This window comes from Leptopilina heterotoma, unplaced genomic scaffold, assembly GCF_015476425.1.
Source record: "Leptopilina heterotoma isolate Lh14 unplaced genomic scaffold, ASM1547642v1 Lhet_209, whole genome shotgun sequence".
NCBI lineage: Eukaryota > Metazoa > Arthropoda > Insecta > Hymenoptera > Figitidae > Leptopilina > Leptopilina heterotoma.
In genome coordinates, this window is record NW_025110924.1 from 203,298 (window position 1) to 227,143 (window position 23,846).

General features: G+C 27.0%; 1 protein-coding gene across 1 annotated transcript in view; it reads left to right on the forward strand.

Annotated features, from left to right (window-relative positions):
* The window catches only part of LOC122501388 (death-associated protein kinase related-like), a 161,121-nt gene that overhangs the window by 95,398 nt on the left and 41,877 nt on the right, over positions 1 to 23,846 (forward strand). Inside the window, exons 2-3 of the mRNA XM_043610795.1 lie at positions 21,612 to 21,824; positions 22,605 to 22,743. Of these exons, the coding sequence (XP_043466730.1) occupies positions 21,612 to 21,824; positions 22,605 to 22,743 (352 nt within the window). The remainder of the gene's footprint in view (positions 1 to 21,611; positions 21,825 to 22,604; positions 22,744 to 23,846) is intronic.

Consider the following 23,846-nt stretch of genomic DNA (forward strand, 5'->3'; position numbering starts at 1 on the left):
GCTAGAGTTAATCAATCAACCCCAAAAAACTACCCCTTATTAAAAATTCTACCATATTACACATTTAGAAACTTTTTACTCCGCAAAATCTTCACGAAAATTATGAATAAAATCAACTAACTAGCCTGACTTGATTTACTTGCTAAAGTGAATTAATCAACCCCCCAAAAACTACCCCTAATTGAAATTTTACCATATTACACATTTAAAAAATTTTACTCCGCAAAATCTTCACATTTAAAAAATAATTACTCTGAAAAATATTCACTAGTTAGTCGATAAAATTTATAATTTTTGTGAAAAGATTGATGAGTAATGATTTTTTAAATGTGTAATATGGTAAAATTTCAATTAGTGGTAGTTTTTGGAGGGTTGATTAATCTACTTTAGCAAGTAATTTAAGTCTGGCGAATTAGTTGATTTTCTTTATAATTCTCGTGAAGATTTTGCGGAGTAAAATTTTTTTAAATGTGTAATATGGTAAATTTTTTAATTAGGGGTAGTTTTTAAAGAGTTGCTTAATCTACTTTTCCAAGTTAATTAAGTATGGCTAGTTATAGATTTTATTTATGATATTCGTGAAGATTTAGCGGAATAAAGATTTTTATATGTGTAATATGGTAAAATTTTCAATTAGGGGTAGTTTCTGGGGGTTGATTGATTAACTGTAGCATGGAATTAAAGTCTGGCTAGTTAGTTGATTTTATTTATAATTTTGGTAAAGATTTTGCGGAGTAATAATTTTTTTAATATGTATTGTGGTATTTTTTTCAATTAGGGGTAGTTTTTAAGGGGTGGATTTATCTACTTTAGCAAGAAAATTAAGTCTCACTAGTTAATTGATTTTATTTATATTTTTGATGAAGATTTTGGAAAGTAATAATTTTTTTTTGTTTATTTTGGTCAATTTATCAATTAGGGGTAGTTTTTGGGGGTTGATTGATCTTCTATAGCATGGAATTAAATTCTGGCTAGTTAGTTGATTTTATTTATTATTTTTGTGAAGATTTTACGGAGTAAAATTTTTTTAAATGTGTAATATGGTAAAATTTTCAATTAGGGGTAGTTTTTGGATGTTGATTAATTAACTGTAGCATGGAATTAAAGTTTGGCTAGTTAGTTGATTTTATTCCTAATTTTCGTGAAGATCTTGCGCAGTAATAATTTTTAAAATGTGTAATATGGTAAAATTTCAATTAAGGGTAGTTTTTGGGGGTTGATTGATTAATTGTACCATGGAATTAAAGTCTGGCTGATCAGTTGATTTTATTTATAATTTTCGTCAAGATTTTGCGCAGTAATAATTTTTTTAATGTGTTATATGGTAAAATTTCAATTAGGGGTAGTTTTTGGGGGTTGATTGATTAATTCTACCATGGAATAAAAGTCTGGCTAGTTAGTTGATTTTATTTATAATTTTTGTTAAGATTTTGCGAAGTAAAAATTTTTTAAATGTATAATATAGTAAAATTTTCAATTAGGGGTAGTTTTTGGGGGTTGATTGATTAATTCTACCATGGAATTAAAGTCTTGCTGGTTAGTTGATTTTATTTATAATTTTCGTCAAGATTTTGCGGAGTAATAATTTTTTAAATGTGGAATATAATAAAATTTTTAATAAGGGGTAGTTTTTTGGGGTTGATTGATTAACTCTAGCATGGAATTAAAGTCTGACTAGTTAGTTGATTTTATTTATAATTTTCGTGAAGATTTTGCGGAGTAATAATTTTTTTGTGTTTATTTTGGTCAATTTTTCAAATAGGGGTAGTTTTTTGGGGGTTGAAAAGCATTTTGAGGATGTTTAGGTAATTTAGAATGTTTTTTTATGAAATGGATTTTTTATTTTCGTTATTTATCAGTTTTACCGTTAATAATTAATTATTTTTGTTGAATTTATGGTGGTATGAATTTCATAATTTGTCAATTTTTAGAGGGTTGAATTACGAGTTTGGCTACCCTTAAATAAAAACCAAAAATTATGATCAACTACAATTTTCACGCAGATTAAGAAGATTTTTGGTCGAATTTTTTTACTTACGTTTTGTGATAATTGTCGATGTACAAAAAACGGGCAAAAAACAGGCATTTTTTGCGGTTCCTCTTTCAAAACATCGTTTTTCTCAAAATCCAATCCCAAAGAAACTAACCAGCAAATATTTACTTTTCTTCCAAACAAGCACCAAATTAAAAAAAATACTTTTTAAAATACAGAAAAAAAGAATAGAGAACAAAAAAATTTTTAGAATCATTTACTTTAATAATAAGTAATGAATAATTATAGTGGTATATATTTATAAGCAATTGGCATATAATAATATACTAGATGCGTATATATTAATTTTACTATGATGAGCTTACGTAATTATAATTGCCACTTTAAAGAAAAGTACGCACTTTATATGCAGTTATGCACTCCTTACAATGTTTATTACTTGAAAATAATCACTCAAAGAGAAAAAAAAACAATACTCCAATTCCTGGTTTTTATATAAAATATAGAATTCACCACGAGAATTTACTAATTGATTCTAGTTTAATTAATTATTCTATTATATATAGAAAAAAAATTTAGAAACACGGGGAGGGGGGAGAGGACTAATGTTAATTAAGACAAGTTTTCCTTGGCATTAAAAAAGGAAGACGTATTATTTGAATAATTATAGTAATATTCCAAGTTGTTATTAAATCAAAAAAAAAATTACCATATAACAAAACACCATGATGATAAATTACCGTCTAAATAATTGTTGCTACAAATTTTCTTCTATGATTAAAATATTCCTCGAAAATATTTTTCTAAATGAACGAAAATGATCAAATTTATCAAAACAAACAAAAATTATTTTTATTAAAAGATGTAATTTTGTTGTTTTTTTTTAAATTATTTTTTAATTATATTTTTTAATTATATTTTTTAATAATATATTTAAATATATTTTTTTATTATATTTTTTAATTATATTTTTTAACTATATTTTTTAAATTATAAAAAAGTTTACGGGGGATAAAATGGTGGTTTAATTTCTCCACTTGAGAACTCCAAGGTCACCACCAGATGTCAGTGAAAATTCCAAGAAGGAACTGAACTGACACCTAGCGGTGACCTTGGCGTTCGCAGGTGGAGATTAGCGTCTCCATATTGAATCTCAACATCTTCGTCAATGTTCCTAATTCTGTAATTATTTACAATCTTTCAAGAGTTTGCCAATTAATATAAACGGATTTTGATTTTAATTTACTTTCCTTATCGATATTTTTATCGTCTTCAATTTTTCTGAGTCTTAGAATTAATTTCTCCACTGTCTATATTCAGCCTGCAGCTAATTTTATTAATATTAATTCCTAATATTGATAAGCAAAAATAAAAAATAAATATTAATTATTAATGTTAAACTAAAAATAAATATTAATTGAATCGAAGGGAATTATAGAGGAATTTCGATAAAAGATTTATGCACTTAAAGTGGAAATTTATAAACTACAAACTGAACAGTTGTAAAAGAAGAGGGGGGGGGGGGGTTTATATGGGGGAGAAGTGAAGAAGATTAGAGAAGATAGGAAGAGAACCATTGAAAAATGGTTGGTCATCGCTGGGGAGAGAATTGAGTGTGTCGTTTGAGAAGTCAAAGAGGGAAGGACGTACGTTTCTAACGAAGCACTTGTGCCCATGGTTGCTGTTGCTTGTGGAATGTTGTTGGATCGAGTAAAAATGATAAAAATCCGTAGCGAAGAGAGGAGACGGAGGTACAACATGTCGAGAGGATGTTGCGCGAAGCTAGTCGCGCTACGGATAAAAAGGAAACGAGAGAAAAATGAAAAAATACCTCTTTCTAACCACATGGATATAACGTGCGCTCTCACCATTCAGACGAGACGCCATTGTCTTTAGCATTTTTTTATCTCTTTTCTTTCTTTTTTCTTTCTTTTTTTCTTCTCTTCTTTTTTTCTCTTCTTTTTTTCTTCTCTTTATTTTTTCTTCTTTTTCTTTTTTCTTGTCTTCCTTTTTTTCCTTTCTTGTCTTCTTTCTTTTTTCTTTCGTCATTCTCTCCTTTTTTACACTGATGGTGGTCCAGACAATATTTTCTTAAACGAAAATAAAAAATCACGTGCCCCTCACCGTGGGCATAACTCTGTTTTTCTTTCTTCCTCTCTTCATTACTTTTTTTTTCCTCAGGCAAATTATCACACCCAATTTATCACACCTCTTTTAATTTTCTTTTTCTTCAATTTTCCGACTTGAAACAAAAATTCCCTTTGAATGTTTTTTTTAACATGTTCCAAATTAGTTAAAACCGAAATTACCATCTACTTTAGGTAATAAAGGTCCAAACAATTCATTAATTCTTTTCTAAACACAATGCTTTAAATTAATGACACTTCTGATAAATCATCATTAATGATTATGATGATTCCTATTTGATTGAGTTCCAATTCGAAAATCGCTGGTTCACCTGTTTTGGTAACTATAGTACCGATAGGTCTAACTGTAGTACCAACCAAAAATCCAAAAATAAAAATTAGAATTGATTTTTCAGTGGAAAATAGTATCCTAACATGTTTGTACCATAAAAGCTGCAAGGAAGTCTGGCTACAAACATTAAGATCCAAGGAAATGTTATTCATTGACGTGAAATTATGCCTGAGAGTGAAATAACGACTGAAAAGTAAAGCGCTTGGGTAAAAGTCATCTTATCAAACTGTTAAACGACCCGGACCGAAAGTATCGATAATTAGAACACGGGTCGATCACGATTTGCCAGTCAATTATCTTTATAACCTCGGTTTGCATTATCGGAGATAAAATGTGTTGCAGTAAAACACCCGGTACACACACATACTCTCAACCTAATGCCGGGACTTGATGCACGTGTGTTCCTTTCTAATCTCATCGAGTTTAATACTTCTTTTTTCAAAAAAACCGAACCGTTCCTGAATTAACGAGGCGGTGTTAATGCTTCAGACCTAAAGGTCCCTACAGTCCCATATAAAGGGGTGTTCTTCTTTTCAAGTATGACTTTTTGTCAAATTGACTTTTTAAATTCTTAAAAGCATTGTTGTCAGAGGAGAGAAAGGAAACTCCGAACAGAATTATGTTGACCTCTATGGAAAAGGAAAAAGAGCAAAAGAAAAGAAAATGAAGAATAAAAATTTGGTATTGAGTAATAAATCCCTTTTGTGTTCGGAACATATAACCGCGATCTCTCGCGGGATCAGATTCTCAGTAACTAAACATACAACTTTGAAATAGCGATGAATCGAGATCGTTGCGAAAGTGTATATGAATGCGTTAAATATAAATCACAATAAACTTTTCGAAACGATTATAGATCGACCGACACAAGGCGATACGTGGGCTTTAAACGCAGTGGGACAAGGGGGCCAAGTAAAGGATCGTGAGGAAGGTCATGAGCGTGTTTATTATATTATAAAACGCGTGTGTGAGTAAATCGTGAGAAATGTAACGTGTGAGAGGTCGTCGATAGTTCTCCATAATTTTTGTCACAGAAGATTTATCCCACATCATACGAAATCTATCATATCATATGATCCCTATTACTCAAAAAATTATCCCCTTCCCTAAACTTTCCATCCAAGTTCCTCAATTTTTCGAATTATCGTAATTTCGAAAAAACGTAACCGAAACTATATGGAATATCAAAAACTAATACGGAAGTTCTATATCAGTAGCCGCGCATATATCGAAATCGAACTTTCACGCGTATAATTGATTTTTCTTGTTGTTACGAAAGAAATTGCAGCACCTCATCATATTCAATTCTGAAAATATTTGAAATTAATATCGCAGTTTATGCCTCGTGGCGTAACCGCAATGCACCGCAGTACCTCTGAGAGACAAGAATCATCATCATCATCTTACAAATATAACGTTGAATAGACTCACAACATGGAAGTCGATCAGCAGACTTCGTAATATACTTAACTTTTGAATGAATATTCATTCGCATAATTTTCTTCTCATAATAATATCTAAGACACATGGCGAGAGCCTTGAATTTTATGCCATGGAATGTTTCCTTCTTTGAGGTTCAGAGCAACAAAAAAAAATAAATAAATGAAAAAAAAGAGGCGCAATCTTATGCGTTACGGCGATATTCATAAATTATATTAGCATTTGATGTATACCGTTAGATAGTTAAATTTTTGCTCAAGCTTCCGGTTAGGAATATATTTTGAATGCCTTGCATTTCGATTCAAAACAGTAAATTTGATTTCAAAAGAAACTGTTTTAGGTATATATTATATCTCTAGAATTCTTCTTCATTTTATCAGATATTTATTCCCACGAGGTATTTTTGGATCTTTGGTAGTACTATTTCTTTTTTGTATTTTTGCTACTGAGAAATTTTTGGATCTAAAAATTGGTGGCACTTGGGTTTCTAGTTAGGATTCTAGTTATGATTCTACTTACGATTCTAGTTAGGATTTTAATTATAATTCTACTCATGATTCTAGTTAGGATTAATGATAGTTTGTAGCAGTTGTAGTTAGGATTCTTGACTGTTTGGAACAATGCACCAAAAGAAAAATTATAGTAGTTTAAAACAGTAAAATTTTTGTCTGTTAGGTAACATAAGTTCGAAACATTGGCAATTATGATTCTTCCTCTTTCGGATTTTCGGTATTAAAAATCGACAGTCAAAATCAGTGGTAGGTTTCTAGTTTAGTTTCTAGATTGTAGTTAATAAGTCTAAAAAGTTATGATTCTTGACTGTTTAGAATAATGCTGTAAAAGAATTCCGCCAGTTTAAAACAGTGGTAATTTGAAGTACTTTGTATTTTTGATTTTAAGTGTTAAAGATTTTTGGTAATTTTAAACATTCTTGTTTGTTTGGATCAATCGTATTAGGTTAAAAAGCGGTAGTTCCTATCTGTTTCGACTAATATGGTATTAAAAAATTATGATAGAAGGGAACTGTCAGATTTCCAGGTTGTTTGGATCAACGGTATTAAAAATGATCTGTAGATTGCAACAGCTTGTCAAAATTCTTGGTTATTTGGCTAAATACTACTTTGAAGGAATTGCAAATTTAAATACCATACTTTGAATTAATTGCATCATCATCATTTCACATCATTGTTGAAATTCCTATTTACAAAAGGCAAGAAAGTGACTAGGAGAAATTACAGATTCTCATAATGTCTAAGGAAGATGGTAGCAAGTTCCTTCTAAAGACTAAGAAAGGCTAACATAAAAAGAACAAAGAAAAAATATGAGCCAAAAAAGGGAAATTTTGTTTGAAGAAAAAAAGATGAGATGACACTGAAACATGTGGGATGTTGAATAGATACTAATGGTTGAAGTCGTGATTGGTTATATGGAACCCTTGGAGGTATTTTCTTTGAAGCAACCTTTGCACCAGGAAATCGACACCAGGGTAGGTCTGTTCTGATCATGGTGTACATGGTTGTCTCGTCTTTTAAGGCACCCATTAGCTTCCGAGCTACTAAACATACCATCTCAAGTCGTTCTACGACATCAGACCCATGCTTTTATTCCTCCTCCTTTGAGTATATAGTAGTTGTTCCATCGCCTCCGCGCGAGAGTTTGGGTTCATCGACTTTTGCGCCAACTATTATTTATATATGTACCGCGTGGATTTTATTCTATTTCTTTTGTCAATGATCGTAATTTTTAAATGCTTCTGTCGGGACCTAATCTTTTCAGTCAATTTTTTCTTGGGTTAAAATAAACAAAGCGGAAAAAATAACGGAATAAGTAATCAAACAAAAAACAAATAAATAAACAAAACAAATACCAAGTGCAAACAAATGGAGATGATCCAAATAAAATAAAGCAATCTATAAAAAAGTGATTATGACAAGAAAAACAGGTGTGGAGATTTTTATAACCAGATCATGTGCTACTTTAGTTTTTTCCTTGAATAAAATTTTTTCCTTTTCTTCACCTCCTTTTTTTTGTCTTAATTTGAACGAGAAAGAAGAGAAGGAATTTTTCTCGAGAGAATTTTTTTTTTGTCGTTAAGGGAGCAGGAGGAGTAAACGAGAACTTATTAACGGTGGCGTTGGATGCTGTATATAGAAAGCATTTCAGATACTTTCTCCGTTGCGTCTCTTTAGAGTTCAGGACTTATGGGTGCGTATAACGTAAATGACTGTCCGATTACCGAGGTATTTCTTTTTTTTCCACTTTATCTTCGCTACTCTCATATATATATACGATACAGGTGTAATGACGAGAACATGAGAGGAACGATGCGAAAACAAGCTGCTATCACAGCAAGGCAATCTCTTTTATCCCTCGATAAAATCATAACCATCCTTTTCTCACAACATTGTGTTTCACGACGAAATTCTTTTTTTCCCCTCTCCCAAAAAAAACCAAACACGTAATTATAATTGACTATAAGTTTTCCTAGAAAATCGAGCAATTCTTCCGCCTTTGCTTTTTTGCACAGACAATTCATTTTTTTTTCTAAAAGTCATGTCTTTAGAATGTTTTTTATTTTTTCTGGTGATGACAGTAACGAATAAAAATTAGTCTCGCGAATTGAGAAACTAACGAAAGAAATAAATTATTAATGAATGTTTTTATTTTTGAATTGCGGCCAAGATGGAAGAGTATAAAATTGTAATTGTCTTTATTATATCGGTTAGGGAGAAGAAAGAAGGAGGGGGAAAGTTGCGTAATGAAAGAGTGGAAACTAGGAGGCAATCGCATAACGAATTATTGCATCGGTGCATTTATAGGCCTGGTGCAATTGTTGCACAATGGATTTGCATTCGAGAGAGTTTGCAATTCGCGATGGCGCGACACGAGTGTGCCCGCGGACTGGGTACCTGTTAATTCCCCTCAATTACTGCTGGAGCCGCACGCGAGCGTAATTAAACAGGCAAAACCGCACCGCGCACACAAACTGATCTGCTCCCTTTTCCGCCTTCATCCTCTCTCTCTCTCTCTCTCTATAAGTAACGAGTTAATTCTAATCTCAAAGAGAGGAAATATTTCTTTCCATTTTATCTTGAATTCTTTTCTTCTGATCTCATCTGATTTTCTTCTCTTCTTTTTAACCCATTTTTTAAATCTAATTCTCTTCTTTGGCTCATATTTTTTCTTTGTTCTTTTTATGTTAGCCTTTCTTAGCGTTTAGAAGAAACTTGCTACCATCTTCTTTAGACATTATGAGAATCTGTAATTTCTCCTAGTCACTTTCTTGCCTTTTGTAAATAGGAATTTCAACAATGATGTGAAATGATGATGATGCAATTAATTCAAAGTATGGTATTTAGATTTGCAATTCCTTCAAAGTAGTATTTAGCCAAATAACCAAGAATTTTGACAAGCTGTTGCAATCTACAGATCATTTTTAATGCCGTTGATCCAAACAACGAAGAATACTGACAGTTCCCTTCTATCATAATTTTTGAATACCATATTAGTTGAAACAGAAAGGAACTACCGCTTTTTAACCTAATACGATTGATCCAAACAAACAAGAATGTTTCAAATTACCAAAAATCTTTAACACTAAAAATCAAAAATACAAAGTACTTCAAATTACCACTGTTTGAAACTGGCGGAATTCTTTTAGTGCATTCTTCTAAACAGTCAAGAATCCTAACTTTTTAGACTTATTAACTACAATCTAGAAACTAAACTAGAAACCTACCACTGATTTTTACTGTCCATTTTTAATACCGAAAATCCGAAAGAGGAAGAATTATAATTGCCAGTGTTTCGAACTTATGTTACCTAACAGCCAAAAATTTTACTGTTTTAAACTACTATAATTTTTCTTTTTGTGCATTGTTCCAAACAGTTAAGAATCCTAACTACAACTGCTACAAACTATTATTAATCCTAACTAGAATCATGAGTAGAATTATAATTAAAATCCTAACTAGAATTGCAAGTAGAATCATAACTAGAATCCTAACTAGAAACCTAAGTGCCACTAATTTTTAGATCCAAAAATTTCTCAGTACCAAAAATACAAAAAGAAATAGTTCTAACTTCTATACTATTTTAAACTACAAAATTTTGTAAAACCATACAGATCCCAACAGCCGAAAACAACCACTTTTTCAAACTATCATTAATCTTAAAAACCATTTTGATCCAAACAGTAAAAAAAAACTGCTGTTTTAAACTAGACCGTAATTCCTTAGAAGCACTGATCAAAACTACTAAAAATCTAAATTGTCTTTAATCTAAATTTATATTGTTCGAAATTATCTTCTTCACCTAAATTTCAATCCGAACTACAAATGTGATAATAAAATAGAAAATAGTTCCAGTGATTGACAGTAATATTCGAATCACACATAAATTTGGAACCCTGAGTAACAATAAATTATCAAAATAAGTACACTTAACAACCAGAAAAGCACTTTCTTGTATCGAAAATAAAATAGAGAAATGAATTATTATCACAGCCATAAAAATATTATATCGAGGTGCAAGTAATTTATGAATATTGGAAAGTCTTGATTTTGATTCCAGACACATTTTCGATGAATAAAAATACGGAAATACAAATATAAAATCCAAAACTAAAAATAAAATATAAAAATATAATATAGGTAAAAATAAAATATAAAAATACAATATAAAAATAAAATTCAGAAATAAAAATATAAATTATCAAAAAGTTTTCGAATGAATAACGTTCCATCAGTTTTTTTTTATTTTCTGATTTTCGATTTTGGAAAGCAGAAAAGTCATAAAAACTTCCAAGTACTGGCGGTCTCGACATTGACGATTCTGAAGAACAAAGGAGGTCTGCCAGTTAAAAAAAAAATATATATATGAGAGAGGATTGGCCCTGAGTTGTAGTGGTCTGACTCCTGGTGCGTAAAATTGCATCCCTTTCAGCTTCGCATATTTCGAGATCGTCGACTCGTTCTCGGCACGAGAACAGGACGTCCTGACTTCCCAGAAAACGATTTTAAAAATTCTCAACGCCACAATAATAAAGCAAAACGCCCCGACTAACTAGGCTCAAAAAGAGAGGAACGCATACATATTATTTAATCTCCAAACGAAACCGTAATCCCTCTGCTTAGTAACCGAACATTTTTGTTCTTTAGAGAATTTTAATTTTCTTTCTTTTTACCCATAATATTACGCATAATATTCAAATTAAAACATATTTATTCATTAATAAATATTGCAAAGATAAAAATATTTGTTAGCTATTTCTGTAAATTAATAAAATAGATTCAAATTTTTAAATATGCATTAATTAATATTTAGTACACGTATTAGTTAATGTTTAACAAACATTAATTTATATTTAATAAACATTAAATTTTATTTAATAAACATTAAATTATATTTAATAAACATTACATTTTATTTAATAAACATTAAATAATATTAATTAAACATTACATTTTATTTAATAAACATTAAATAATATTTAGTTCGCATTAATTAATAGTTAGTACACATTAATTAATAATTAATACTCATTAATTAATAGTTAACACACATTAATTAATAATTAATACGCATTAATTAATTTAATACAAATTAATTAATAATTAATATTTAATCCAAATAAAGATCGAATATATTAGAAAAATAAAAAACTACTCTTAAGTGGGAAAAAAAATTGTTATCAAGCAACAGAATTTTCGACTCAAGAAAAGATTAATCTTGACATATAAATATATGCGGGATAATAAAACGAAAAATCGTAAAATAAACTAAAATTTAGTAGAAAAAAGTGTAATGCGATAAACCTGTTTTTATACGTCAATTTTATGGAAGAGTTGACGAAGGAGATACAGTGATTTAAATGGAAAACGATATAAAAGCGCAGTAACCTCGAAATTCAATGGACGTTACATTACGACTCGAACGAAAAAAAAATGCAAGTTGTGGGGGGAGGATACTAAATACGACCAATTTAAATAATCAACTAATTAATTAAATCATTAATAATTAATCAAAAAATTACCAATTTATAAAATATTTCTTTGGAATATTTTTTGTCCACTCCGAAAAAATTCATTGGAACATTTTCAAGTGATAATGTCAAAATGATGAAAAACAAAAAAGGGGTGATGGGGTGAGGGGGGGGGGATTATAGAAAAAAAAGTGTCGGAAATCACAAGAAAACCGTTGGTTCTCGATAAATAATGAGACTGTGCGATATCGTATCGCTAATGAAATCAATTCCCTCGTTTCGTATCAGCGTGTGAGCTTACCGGTCAGGAAGTAGAAACATTCACGCTGAACCCAGGGCAGTAACCTCGACCGCAGTTCGATCTTCGCCTGGAATTAATGAACTCGCGCTTGGGTCGTGGTATCTCTCCACCATGGCGTCGCTTCGGTTTGCATTTCCGCGGAGAAATCCGAGGCAGCAGGCCACGACGAGTCGAGAGATTTCTCATTCCAAAACACATTGTACTTTTTTACATATATATATAATTATATATATAGTCCAATGGAACACCAAATCTTTTGCAACAAAAAAAAAATTTTTTTTTTATTAATCAACTAATACATAATTAATTGCGTAAAAATTGATAACTGACTAATTACCTAATAATTAAGTTATTAATTATTTAATTATCAATTACTTATTACCTAATGACTAATAAAAATTAATTAGCTACTAATTAATAATTATTAATTATTAATTAGCTTTTAGTAAATAATAAAATTATTATTCATCTATTTTTCAAATTAAAAATATTTTCTTTCACATTTAAGTGCAACTGATAATTTGAACTTTATCCCTACTGCTATGCAATCAAAATAAACTGTATATTCTACTTCGAAATTGAAATAAAATCGAAAAATTATTTTTCCATATTATACAGAATATATATATGAAAAAATTACAAATTTTGAAGAGAAAAAAAAATTACATAAATATAGATACAAAAAAAAGTATGTGGGCTGTCTACGCGACTAAAGTCTATAAAGTATAAGCGTGGGTCGAATTTATTAAACCGCAAGGTGTTAATTGCAAAACGCGCCAGGTGAAAAAGAATATATGGAAAATAATCCGACAGAAAGTGGCAACAGTTATGATGAAATTTTTCGAAGGATTAAAACGAGTCTCACTTATCATACCGAGTCATTAGTCACGATTTCTTTAAAATAAATGTCATCCCTACAATTGAATAAATACAATCTCCATTCAAATCGTATTAAAAGTTGACTCACACTTCTTCTTCTTCTTCTTCTTCTTATTCTTTTATATGAAAAGAAAAAGTAAAAATTAAAAAAAAGAGTAGAAAAAAAGGTGAAAAAGAAATTCTTCTATTTCATAATTCAAGAAGCTGGGAGAGGATAAATAATAATTAAGTGATAAAATTATTAATTGTTTACTAAACTAGGGAAAGATAGATAAATAAATAATAAAATTATTAACTTTTTATTAAACTGGGAAAATAATAAAATTATAATAAATAATAAATAAATAATAAAAATTGTTTTAAATAATGATATGACTCGGTCGTCAGAATAGTAAAATTATTAATTTTTATAAATAATTATTAAATTTTCATTAATTTTCATTAATAATTATTAAATTTTTATTAATTTTCATCAATAATTATTTAATTTTCATCAATAATTATTAAATTTTCATTAATTGAATAAAATAGTAAATATTAAATAATAAAAAATCAAAAAGTACATATACATAAAATTGCTTATAATTTATGATTTGATAAAAATAAAAGAAAAAAAATATTTAATTAACCCCTGACCTCATCGACGATGGCTTATTAAATTAATAAACGATATCGTTAGCTCATCTGATGTCAGTGTATATTTCATAATCTCGTTATAAATGAAGCAATATTTCGCTTCAACCCTGTTTTATATTCCACAGTGCGGCGCCGTAGGCTTATATGGTAAAGGCGGAAGAAATGAGCCAAAGGTAACAACAACCAATGCAAACGGCGTCGATTTCAATTAATCTAAGACAGAGAAAGAGAGAGAGAGAGGGAGAATTACAAGGAGAAAAGAAATTAAAGTTTGGAAAAAAAACGAAATTAAAGACGTACATGAGAAAAAAAAACGTAAAGAGAGAGAGAGAGAGAAGGAGAGAAAAAGATGATTAAAAATAAAAAAAAACTTTGATCGATCGAGCACTATGAACCGCTATTAAGGGCATGTGTTTTAATTTCCCAATTTGTCATTTCTTTGTGCAATTAATTATAGAAGACAATTCGTGTCTAAGATCATTGGGAAGTGAGAAAAAATTGAGGAATTTTTTTTTTATTTTGGACGGGAAGAATTTAATCTATATTTATAGAAAAGAAACATTTTTTTTCTAGTTTAGATTTTTATTTTTATTTTTAAATTACTTCCACTTTAGTATATTTTTATTTGATTTTCATTTTCACTTTGATATTTTTTTCTATTTTAACTTTTATTATTACTTTCACTTTGATATTATTTTTATTTTAACTTTCATTTTTACTTCCACTTGGATAGATTTTTATTTTCATTTTCACTTTGATATTATTTTTATTAACTTTCATTTTCACTTTCACTTTGATATTATTTTTATTAACTTTCATTTTCACTTGCACTTTGATATTATTTTTATTAACTTCCGTTTTAATAGATTTTTATTTTTATTTTCACTTTTATAAAATTTTTATTTTAAATTTCATTTTTACTTTCACTTTCATAGATTTTTATTTTCATTTTCACTTTCACTTTAATAGATTTTTGTTTTTATTTTCACTTTGATGCATTTTATAAAAATTAGTAGAATTTATAGAACTATATGAAAATGGAAATGAATTTGAAAATAAAAGTGAAAATGAAAGTAGAAATAAAAAATCTATGAAAATAAAAGTGAAAGAGGAAAAAAATTGTCAGAATCAAAAGTGAAAGTATAAATTAAAGTGAAAATGAAAACAAAAGTCAAAGTAAAAATGAAAGTCAAAATAAAAATGAAAGTCAAAGTAAAAATGAAAGTCAAAGTGAAAATGAAAGTAAAAAAAAAATTCATAATCGACCCCTTAGACAAAAAAATAACAATGTCCGTTTTTGAAAATAAATATTGAAAAAAAAATTTAGACTTGAAATTCCGTTACTACGTTTTTAGCGCACACAATCTCATTTTGTAATTGGTTTAAATATTAGTTTCAAGGTTCGGTCATTGTTGCGTTTGCAATTTAACGCCACGATTTAACTTCCCCTGATATATGTCTCTTTATAAAGAACGATTCATCAAAGCAGAAAGTTAATCGGGTCAATAACAATCATTAAAGGAAGATTAATATCATTGAGCCTGTCAATATTATATTGATCGAGATGGAAATTTATTTTAGCGAACAGTTTTCAAAACTTCTAAATATTCCTCCTTCTTCGTGTTCACTGCTTCCCCTCCCATTATTCCTTTTTTATTATCCCCCCCCCCCAATTTTTTTATCGCTCTGAACAATAAGTATTTTAATATTTTTTTTACCCTACTTTTATTTTCACATAAATATTTCTCATTCGATTTCAAAATTGTCTATTGTTTAAATAAACAACTTAAAAGTAAATTTCTTTTTCTATTTTTTTGTTTCATTGTTCAAGAAGCCAGTAAATTAATTAAATTTAAATTGTTAAATTAATAAACATTGATAAATATTAAAGAATATTAATAAACATTTGTAAATATTAAGGAATATTAATAAATATTGAAGAATTTTAATAAGTATTAATAAATATTGAAGAATATTAATAAGTATTAATGAATATTAATAAACAAATAATTAATCAAATTATCGTATCAATAAATAATGAATACCATCGCAACATAATTATTCAAAGCAGTATTGATTACTAGTCTAATGATAAATTTCTCATTAAGGAAATAAATATACCATATTATACATTTTGTGCGCGGCAAAAAAAAAATGCTGATGATGATTAATGTTGTTGTTTGCTTTCTTCTGACCCAGAACTCATTTTTTTTCATTTTGTGTAACACCTCAGCAATCGTTGCATATTATTGATTCAAAATAGTTTTTCAAGGTCGTTTCGGCATCGATAAATATATGAGACAGTGAAAGTTCACATGAAATTTTACCCGAGGCTCAAAATGTATTATAGAGAAAGAAAGAGAAAAATAGGTTCCTCTATTCAAAAGATTAAAAATGAAAGAGTCTGATTATCTTAAACGACAGAGCTTAGAGAGATTATTTACTATTACGAATTTTCACCAATTTCAACAGAGTCTAAAAGTCGTTGAAAGTGAAATTTCTTTTTTTTTCCATATGAAAATGTCACCGACGTTGGCACCTTCTTAAAGTTTCAATTTAAAAATTGGGGGATAATAATTTAAAAATATCTTCTGTTTGCGATTAAACCAATAAAAGGGGGGGGGGACAATGTTTATAAAAAAGGGAAAGAAGGTAAATTTTTCGAAATAGAGTGAAAAATTAAGGGAAGTGATCTGAAGAAAAAAAAAAGAACGAAGTGATGAAAAACGAGAAAAGAAATTAATGACAAAACAATAAAATAAAAACTCAAATTCCATTAAAAAAAAATTCCAGATCCTGTTTACAGACTTCGCGCTCGTTAATTAATTTTAAAAAAGTAGCTTTCAAACTAAAAAAAAGTATTAAAAAAGTAGCTATATTTTATTTTCCCTGAATTTTTCCTAATTGATTTCTTTCGTCTAATTTTATGCAAATTCTAATTTAAATAATTAAAATCTTAAGAAACTTTTATTATTCATGAAGAGAATTGAATTCTTACGAAGATTTTTACAAAAATTTTTTAAATAATTGAATTCTGTTTGGAAATTTTATGAAAATATAGTACCTAGATATTGAAAATCATAGAATTGCGAAAAGTTTTTAAAAATAATTAAATTTTCAAAGAATTCATAAATTCATAAATTCAATAAAATTTTTTACAATAATATTGAATTTTTGCGAACGATTTTATTAGAATTTTTTGAAAATAATTGAATTTTCAAGAAGAAATTTATTACTTTTAAAAATAATTGAATTCTTGTGATGAATATTATTATTTATGAAAACAATTGAATTTCACAAAGAATTTTATTAAAGTGCCTCAAAATAATTGAATTTTCTAAAATAATTTTGTTATTTATCGACATTAATAATTATTTTGAAGAATTATTTATGTAAATAATTGAATTCTTGGGAACAATTTTAATAAAATATTCGAAAATAATTTAATTCATGTGAAAAATTCTAATATTTTTGTAAATAATTGAATTCTTCCAAAGAATTTTTTTTTTATAAATAATAAAATTCTTTACAGGATTTTAATTATTTTAAAAAAAGTAATAAAATTCTTTGCAAGAATTCAATAGTTTTCATAAATAATAAAATTCTTTACAGGAATTCAATTATTTAAAAAAAACACGTTATTAAAATTCGTAGCAAGAATTCAATTTTTCTCCTAAATAATATAATTTTCCTGAGGATTTCAATTATTTTTAATACAATTTTAAGTAAATTCTTCGAAAAATGTAATTAATTTCAAAAATTTTATTAAAGTTCTTCGAAAAAATTCAATTATCATTTATTTTTAATAATTTTAGCAAAAGTTCAATTATTTCTAAAAATTCATGCAATACTGATTTGAAAAATTCAATTATTATCTAAAATTTTAACTAAAATTAATTTTTAAATCAAGCTTTATTAGAAAATTTTACGAAAATTCAATTTTTTAAATACAAAAATAAATAATTTATTGAAGAATTAAATTTTTCTTTAAATTGAATTCTCGTAAAGAATTTTATCAATAAATTTTTAAATATAATATGATTTCTTTCCACCAATTTTATTAAAATATTTGAAAATAATTGAATTCCTATGAAAAATTCTAATATTTTTGTAAATAATTGAATTCTTCTCAAGAATTTTAAAAAAAACATTATTTAAATCATTAATTTTTTCGAGAAATTGAAATTAATTTTTTATAAAAATAATTACATATTTTTGAGCAATTACTGTAAAATTGTATTAAAAAATAATTGAAATCCTGCAATGAATTTTATTATTTATGAAAATAATTTAATAGTTGCAAAGAATTTTATTAAAATTTTCAAAAATAATTGAATTCCTGAGAAGAATTTTATTATTTATGAAAATAATAGAATTATTGCGAAAAAGTTTATTAAAATGTTTTAAAGAAATTGAATTTAAGTTAAAAATTTTCTTATTTTCGAAAATAATTGAATAGTTGCTAAGAATTTTATTAAAATTTTCAAAAATAATTGAATTCCTGTGAAGAATTTTATTATTTATGAAAATAATTAAATTGTTGCGAAAAATTTTATTAAAATGATTAAAAAGAATTGAATTTTTGTAAAAAATTTTGTTAGTTTTGAAAATAATTGAATTCTTCATAAGAATTTTATAAACATTCTTTTAAATTATTAATTTTTTCGAAATATCATAAACATTATGAACATTTTATTGTAAATAATTGATTTTTTCATTTTTTTTAAATGCTGCTCTGAATTAATTGAATTCCTGTGGAAATTTGATTATTTATGCGAGAAAATAATTGTATTTTGGATGAATTAAAATTTTTTTTTTTTAAATAATTAAATTCTTCGATGAGTTTTATTATTTCTGAAAATAATTGGATTCTCGCTTAGATATATATCATAAATCTTTTTAAATAATTGAATTTCCATTAAAAATGTTATTATTAGTGAAAGTAATTGAATTATTGTGAAGAATTGTATAAAAATTTTTTTAAATAATTGATTTTATCATTTTTTTAAATGATATTCTAAATTACATAATTGGATTCCTGGGGAATTTTTATTATTTCTGAAAATAATTGAATTTTGGATTAATTTTATCAATTTTTGTTTAAATAAAAATAGTTTTTTTGATTTCTATTATTAGCGAATTAAGTAGTGGAAATTCTTAAAAAAAAACTGGAATAGTAGCTTTTAGTGGCTGAAATCTAAGAAAAATACCCAAATAGTAAAAAGAAATAGTAACAAAAAAATAGTAAATAGTAGGTTTTAGTAGATGAGTGCGAAGCCTGTGTTCGAAACTTCTAAATTCATGACCACAGCATTAGAATAAAATACAGAATTTTTCTCATTATCTCGCGTGTGTCTCGGGAGTAAAAAGCAAACATGAAAATCGTGCTCCCGAATGAATAGGTGGAGCATTTTCTCTATTGTGATCATAAATAATATCTCAGCATCTCGGAAAGAAAAAAGATTGAAGATTGTGTATATATTATTATAGAGAAATGGATAGAAATGAGACACGGTTCCGATGTCAATATAGTACCAATGTGCAGGCAGCAGATGCAATAATCATACATATCAGAAAACTATTCTCCTTTTCGATCGACATATTCACAGTGAATCGTTATATACCGCAAATTCAGAGCATCGAGGAGAAAATGCTACTTCCTCGTGCGCGAATTTTACGTAATGTTGTGGGGAGGGACGTGGGTGCTTTCACTGTATGTATAGGAACTTTTAAACACGAGAGTTAGCGAGGATTTGTGTGGACTGGTGTGGACTTCGAGAAGGCTGTGATTCGCAGGAACGCACGACTCGGCAAACTAGAGCATTACAAAGCACATTCACTTTCTACTGACAAAAGTCGTCTCTCTCAGCGAACCAGCGAGCGCGCGCTTTGCTTTTAGATCGAATCGTGATTCTCACGATATGACGAATTTGCACTTTGAAGTCGTGCCTTTATTTTCTAAATGCGAGATTTAATGGGTGAATCATTTTTCTTTTGAATATTATAAATGCGATTTATTATTATTTACATTCAAAGATATTTTCAAAGTCTATCTCTTTTCTCTCTATGGGTATCTATTTATTTTATTGTTGCTTTTCGTAGGTACAAATTATATTTATAATACAATAAATTATACCGATTTTATTTTTGAATTGCATCAATAGGATTGCAAAAAAAAATTTTATTTTATTTTATTCCTTAACTTTTCCCTGATTTCAAAACAATTCCCTGACGTACCCTAAAAAATATTCTGTTTCTCTCTAAAAATTATTAATTAAAAATGATTTTTCACTCAAAAAAATGTTCTATTAAATTTATTTACGAATTTCTTTAACTATAAAATTGTTCGAAAACACCAGTAACTTCTTTTTTAAATAAATTTTTAATCATTATTATTTTTACAATAAAGTAATTAATTAATTTTTACAAATAAGAATTAAGAAATTAAGATTTTCAAAATTTTTACTGTAACTTCTTCAGAATTATTTTCATCATTTCAATTCAATTATTATTTTCTAGAATTTTTAATGAAAATTCTTCTTAAAAATTTTAAATCAATTATTTTTAATAATTTTTGACAAAGTTTTTCGAAAATTTTCAAATCCATTTGTTTACAATTCAATTTTTCAAAAAAAAAAAATTTTTATTAATTGGAAATTCTTCAATTAAATATGAAAAATTCACATTTTCAAAGTTTTTAATTAGAAACTTTTTTAAAATTCAATTATTCTTAAAAATTTACGATATTTTTTTAATATTCAATTTTATATTTTAAAATTCAGTTATTATCTAAAATTTTATCTGAAATTCACTTTTTAATAAATTTTTATTGGAAAATTCAACGAGAATTCAATTATTTAAATATAAAAATAAATAATTTATTGAATTCTGATAAAGAGTTTTATCAATAAATTTTTAAATATTTGAATTCTTTTGATAAATTTTAATAAAATTTTTAAGAATAATTATATTTTTCGAGAAATTCAATTAAAATTGTATTAAAAATAATTTAAATCTGTAAAAGAATGTTATTATTTTTGAAAATAATGGAATTATTGCGAAAAAATATTTGAAAATAATTTAATTCTTGTAAAAACTTTTATTATTTTACGAATTTTTTTATTTATTAAAATAATTGAATCCCTGTAAAAAATTGTATTAATTATGAAAATAATTGAATTATTGAGTAGAAAAATTATTTAAAAAATGTTAAATAATTGAATTCCTGCGAAATTTTTATTATTTTTGAAAATAATTGACTTTCAGAGAAGAATTTTATCAAATTTTTTTTTAGATAATTGAATTCTTTTGGAAAATTTTATTAAAATCGTAGATATTGAAAATAATTGAATAATTGAAAATCATTCAATTGAGATAAATTTTTTGAAAATAATTCAAATTTCCGACAAGAATTTTATTAAAGTTTTTTAAAAATAATTGAATTTTATTTTTTATAAAGATAACTGAAATTTTGACGCGAATTTTAAAAAATTTTTTTAAATAATTGAATTGTTTTGAATGATTTTTGGGGAATTTTGTGAAAACAATTAAATTCTTTGCGAGAAATTCGATTAAAATTGTACCTATTAAAAAATAATTAAAATTCTAAGATGAGTTTTTTTTATTTATGAAAATAATTGAATTCCTAAAAAGAATTTTAATATTTATTAAAATAATTAAATTACTGAGTAGAAAAATCATAAAATATTTTTAAATAATTGAATTTCAGAGAAGAATTTTATCAAATTTTTTTAATAAATAATTGAATTCTTTTGGAAATTTTTTTTAAAATCGCAGATATTGAAAATAATTGAATAATTGCAAATCATTCAATTGAGAAGAATTTTTTGAATATACTCTTATCGAAATTTCTTATTAAAGAATTAATTTTCTTTTTACAGGGGAAAATATGCAACTGTCCGAAGATGCAGAGAGAGGTCCAGTGGGAGGCAATGGGCAGCAAAATTTTTGAGAAAACGAAGAAGAGCGCAGGAGTTTCGTGCAGAGGCACTTCATGAGGTTGCAGTGCTGGATGCTGCGGCTCATTGTCCTCATCTCGTTTCTCTTCATCAAGTCTTCGAAACGAATACCGAGATGGTCCTCGTTCTTGAATTGTAAATATAATTATTTACATTTTCCACTAAATTTTCCATTTCCCATTTTAACTTAAATTAAAATAATTTTTTTCAAATTTTAATTTAATTTTTATACATTTAAAATCAATTGTTTAAAATTTTAATTTAATTTTTAATTAAATAAATAAATTTCATTCAATTGAACGTTCAGAACATAAAATAATTTCTAATAGGAAATAATCGAAATTAAATGTTTTTTATAATAAAAACAAGTATAGAAAAAATTATATTAAACGTAAAGTTAAATTTTATTGCTATTGAATTAACTTTAATAATTATTTTCACTTAATCAACTTGCCAATAATTATTTTCTTTTCTTTTTTTAATTAACGAAAAAAAATCTCGAATCAACGAACGATAATTAAATTTATTATAATTGTTACCAGTGACAAAGCAACACACACTAAAGATGTGTGAAATTTTTATCAGTCACGAAACGAAAGTTTTATCTATAAAAATACCTTTCTTTTATCAAACTGTGTGAAAATTGTTTTTGTTCTTCTTTTTCTTCTTTTTTTATCATTTAAACAACGGGAATCCAGGGGCTTAAAAAAAGAAAACGTTTGCAATCTTTGAAAAAATAAAATAAAGTATAAAACAAAAATTGTCTCTCAAGAGTTTTTTTTTTCTCTCTTTTGTTATCAAAGAATCCTATCGTGTTTATTAAAGATAAAGCGGCCTTCCTCGTAAAAAATAAGATAAGAAAAAGCAGGGAGGAAAATTTGTCATTGTTTCTCAAGTTGAATTTTTATTTTCCAGGGCTCCCGGTGGAGAATTACAGATGGTGTTGGATAAAGATGAAATACCCGAGGAAAGACAAGTTGCAAGGCTTCTTAGACAGATCCTCGATGGAATAGCTTTTCTTCATTCCTTCAATGTTGCGCACCTTGACATTAAGGTGAGATTTGTTTTTTTGCAAAATTTTATTTTTTTACTTTTAAATACTTTTTTTATTTTTTTTTTTTTTGTATTTTTTTATTACGACTCGTCTTTTAGGGGACAAATAATAATCAAGACAAAGGAATATATCTAAAATTCGAAAAAGCTTTAATTCGACAAAGCTTAAATTCAGAAAAGCCTAAATTAAAAATTGCTAAAGTCGAAGAAACCAAAAAATTATTAAAAGCTTAAGTTATAAAAGTCCTAAATTTAAAATCGATAAAATAGAAAAAATTTAAAATTAATAAAAGCTTAAAGTAAAAAAAGCCTGAATTAAAAAACCCTATAGTTGGAAATATCTAAGCTAAAAAGTTTAAATTCCAAAAAAATCCTAGATTCAAATCGCTAAAGTTAAAAAATTCAAAAAAGCTCAAATTCGAAAAAGCTTAAATTAAAAAAGCTGAAAATCGCTAAAGTTGAAAAATTCAAAAAAGCTTAAATTCAAAAGAAGCTATAAAATTTTTAAAAAACTTAAAATCGAAAAAGCTAAAATTCAAAAAAGCTCAAATTCAGAAAAGCTCAAATTCAAAAAAAGCTTAAATTCAAAACAGCAAAAATTCAAAAAATTGAAATTGCAATCTCAAAAAAGTTTAAGAAGGAGAAAAGAAAGAGGAAGAAAAAAAAGGAAGAAATTTGAAAATTCAGTGGCAAGTGCAGGCGCCACTCTGAAATAACTCGTGTTGTTGGTCTGGTGAAGACATTTTAGGCAACGTTCCGATCAGAACTTGGACACAAGGAGCGAGTGCGAACGACCTAAATTGTTATATAAATACAAGGAACATTGCCAAACGACAGATTAGAAACGACTTACAAGCTGAGAACTGCATGTTCTCAAAGAGCAACTCTCCGCGATGAGCTTTCTCACCAGCTCATCGCAATGGAATTTCATTTCGAAAATACACCCCCTCTCTTCCTCTCTCGCCGTCTCTCAAAGATTCCAAAAATTTATTTTCGTACTTGTCACTTACCAAACATTTCAATTTTCATTAACTCGTTTACGAATATTTCCTTAAAAATTTTCCAAAAGAATTAAAAAAAAAAAAAAAAAAAATTTGCCAATTT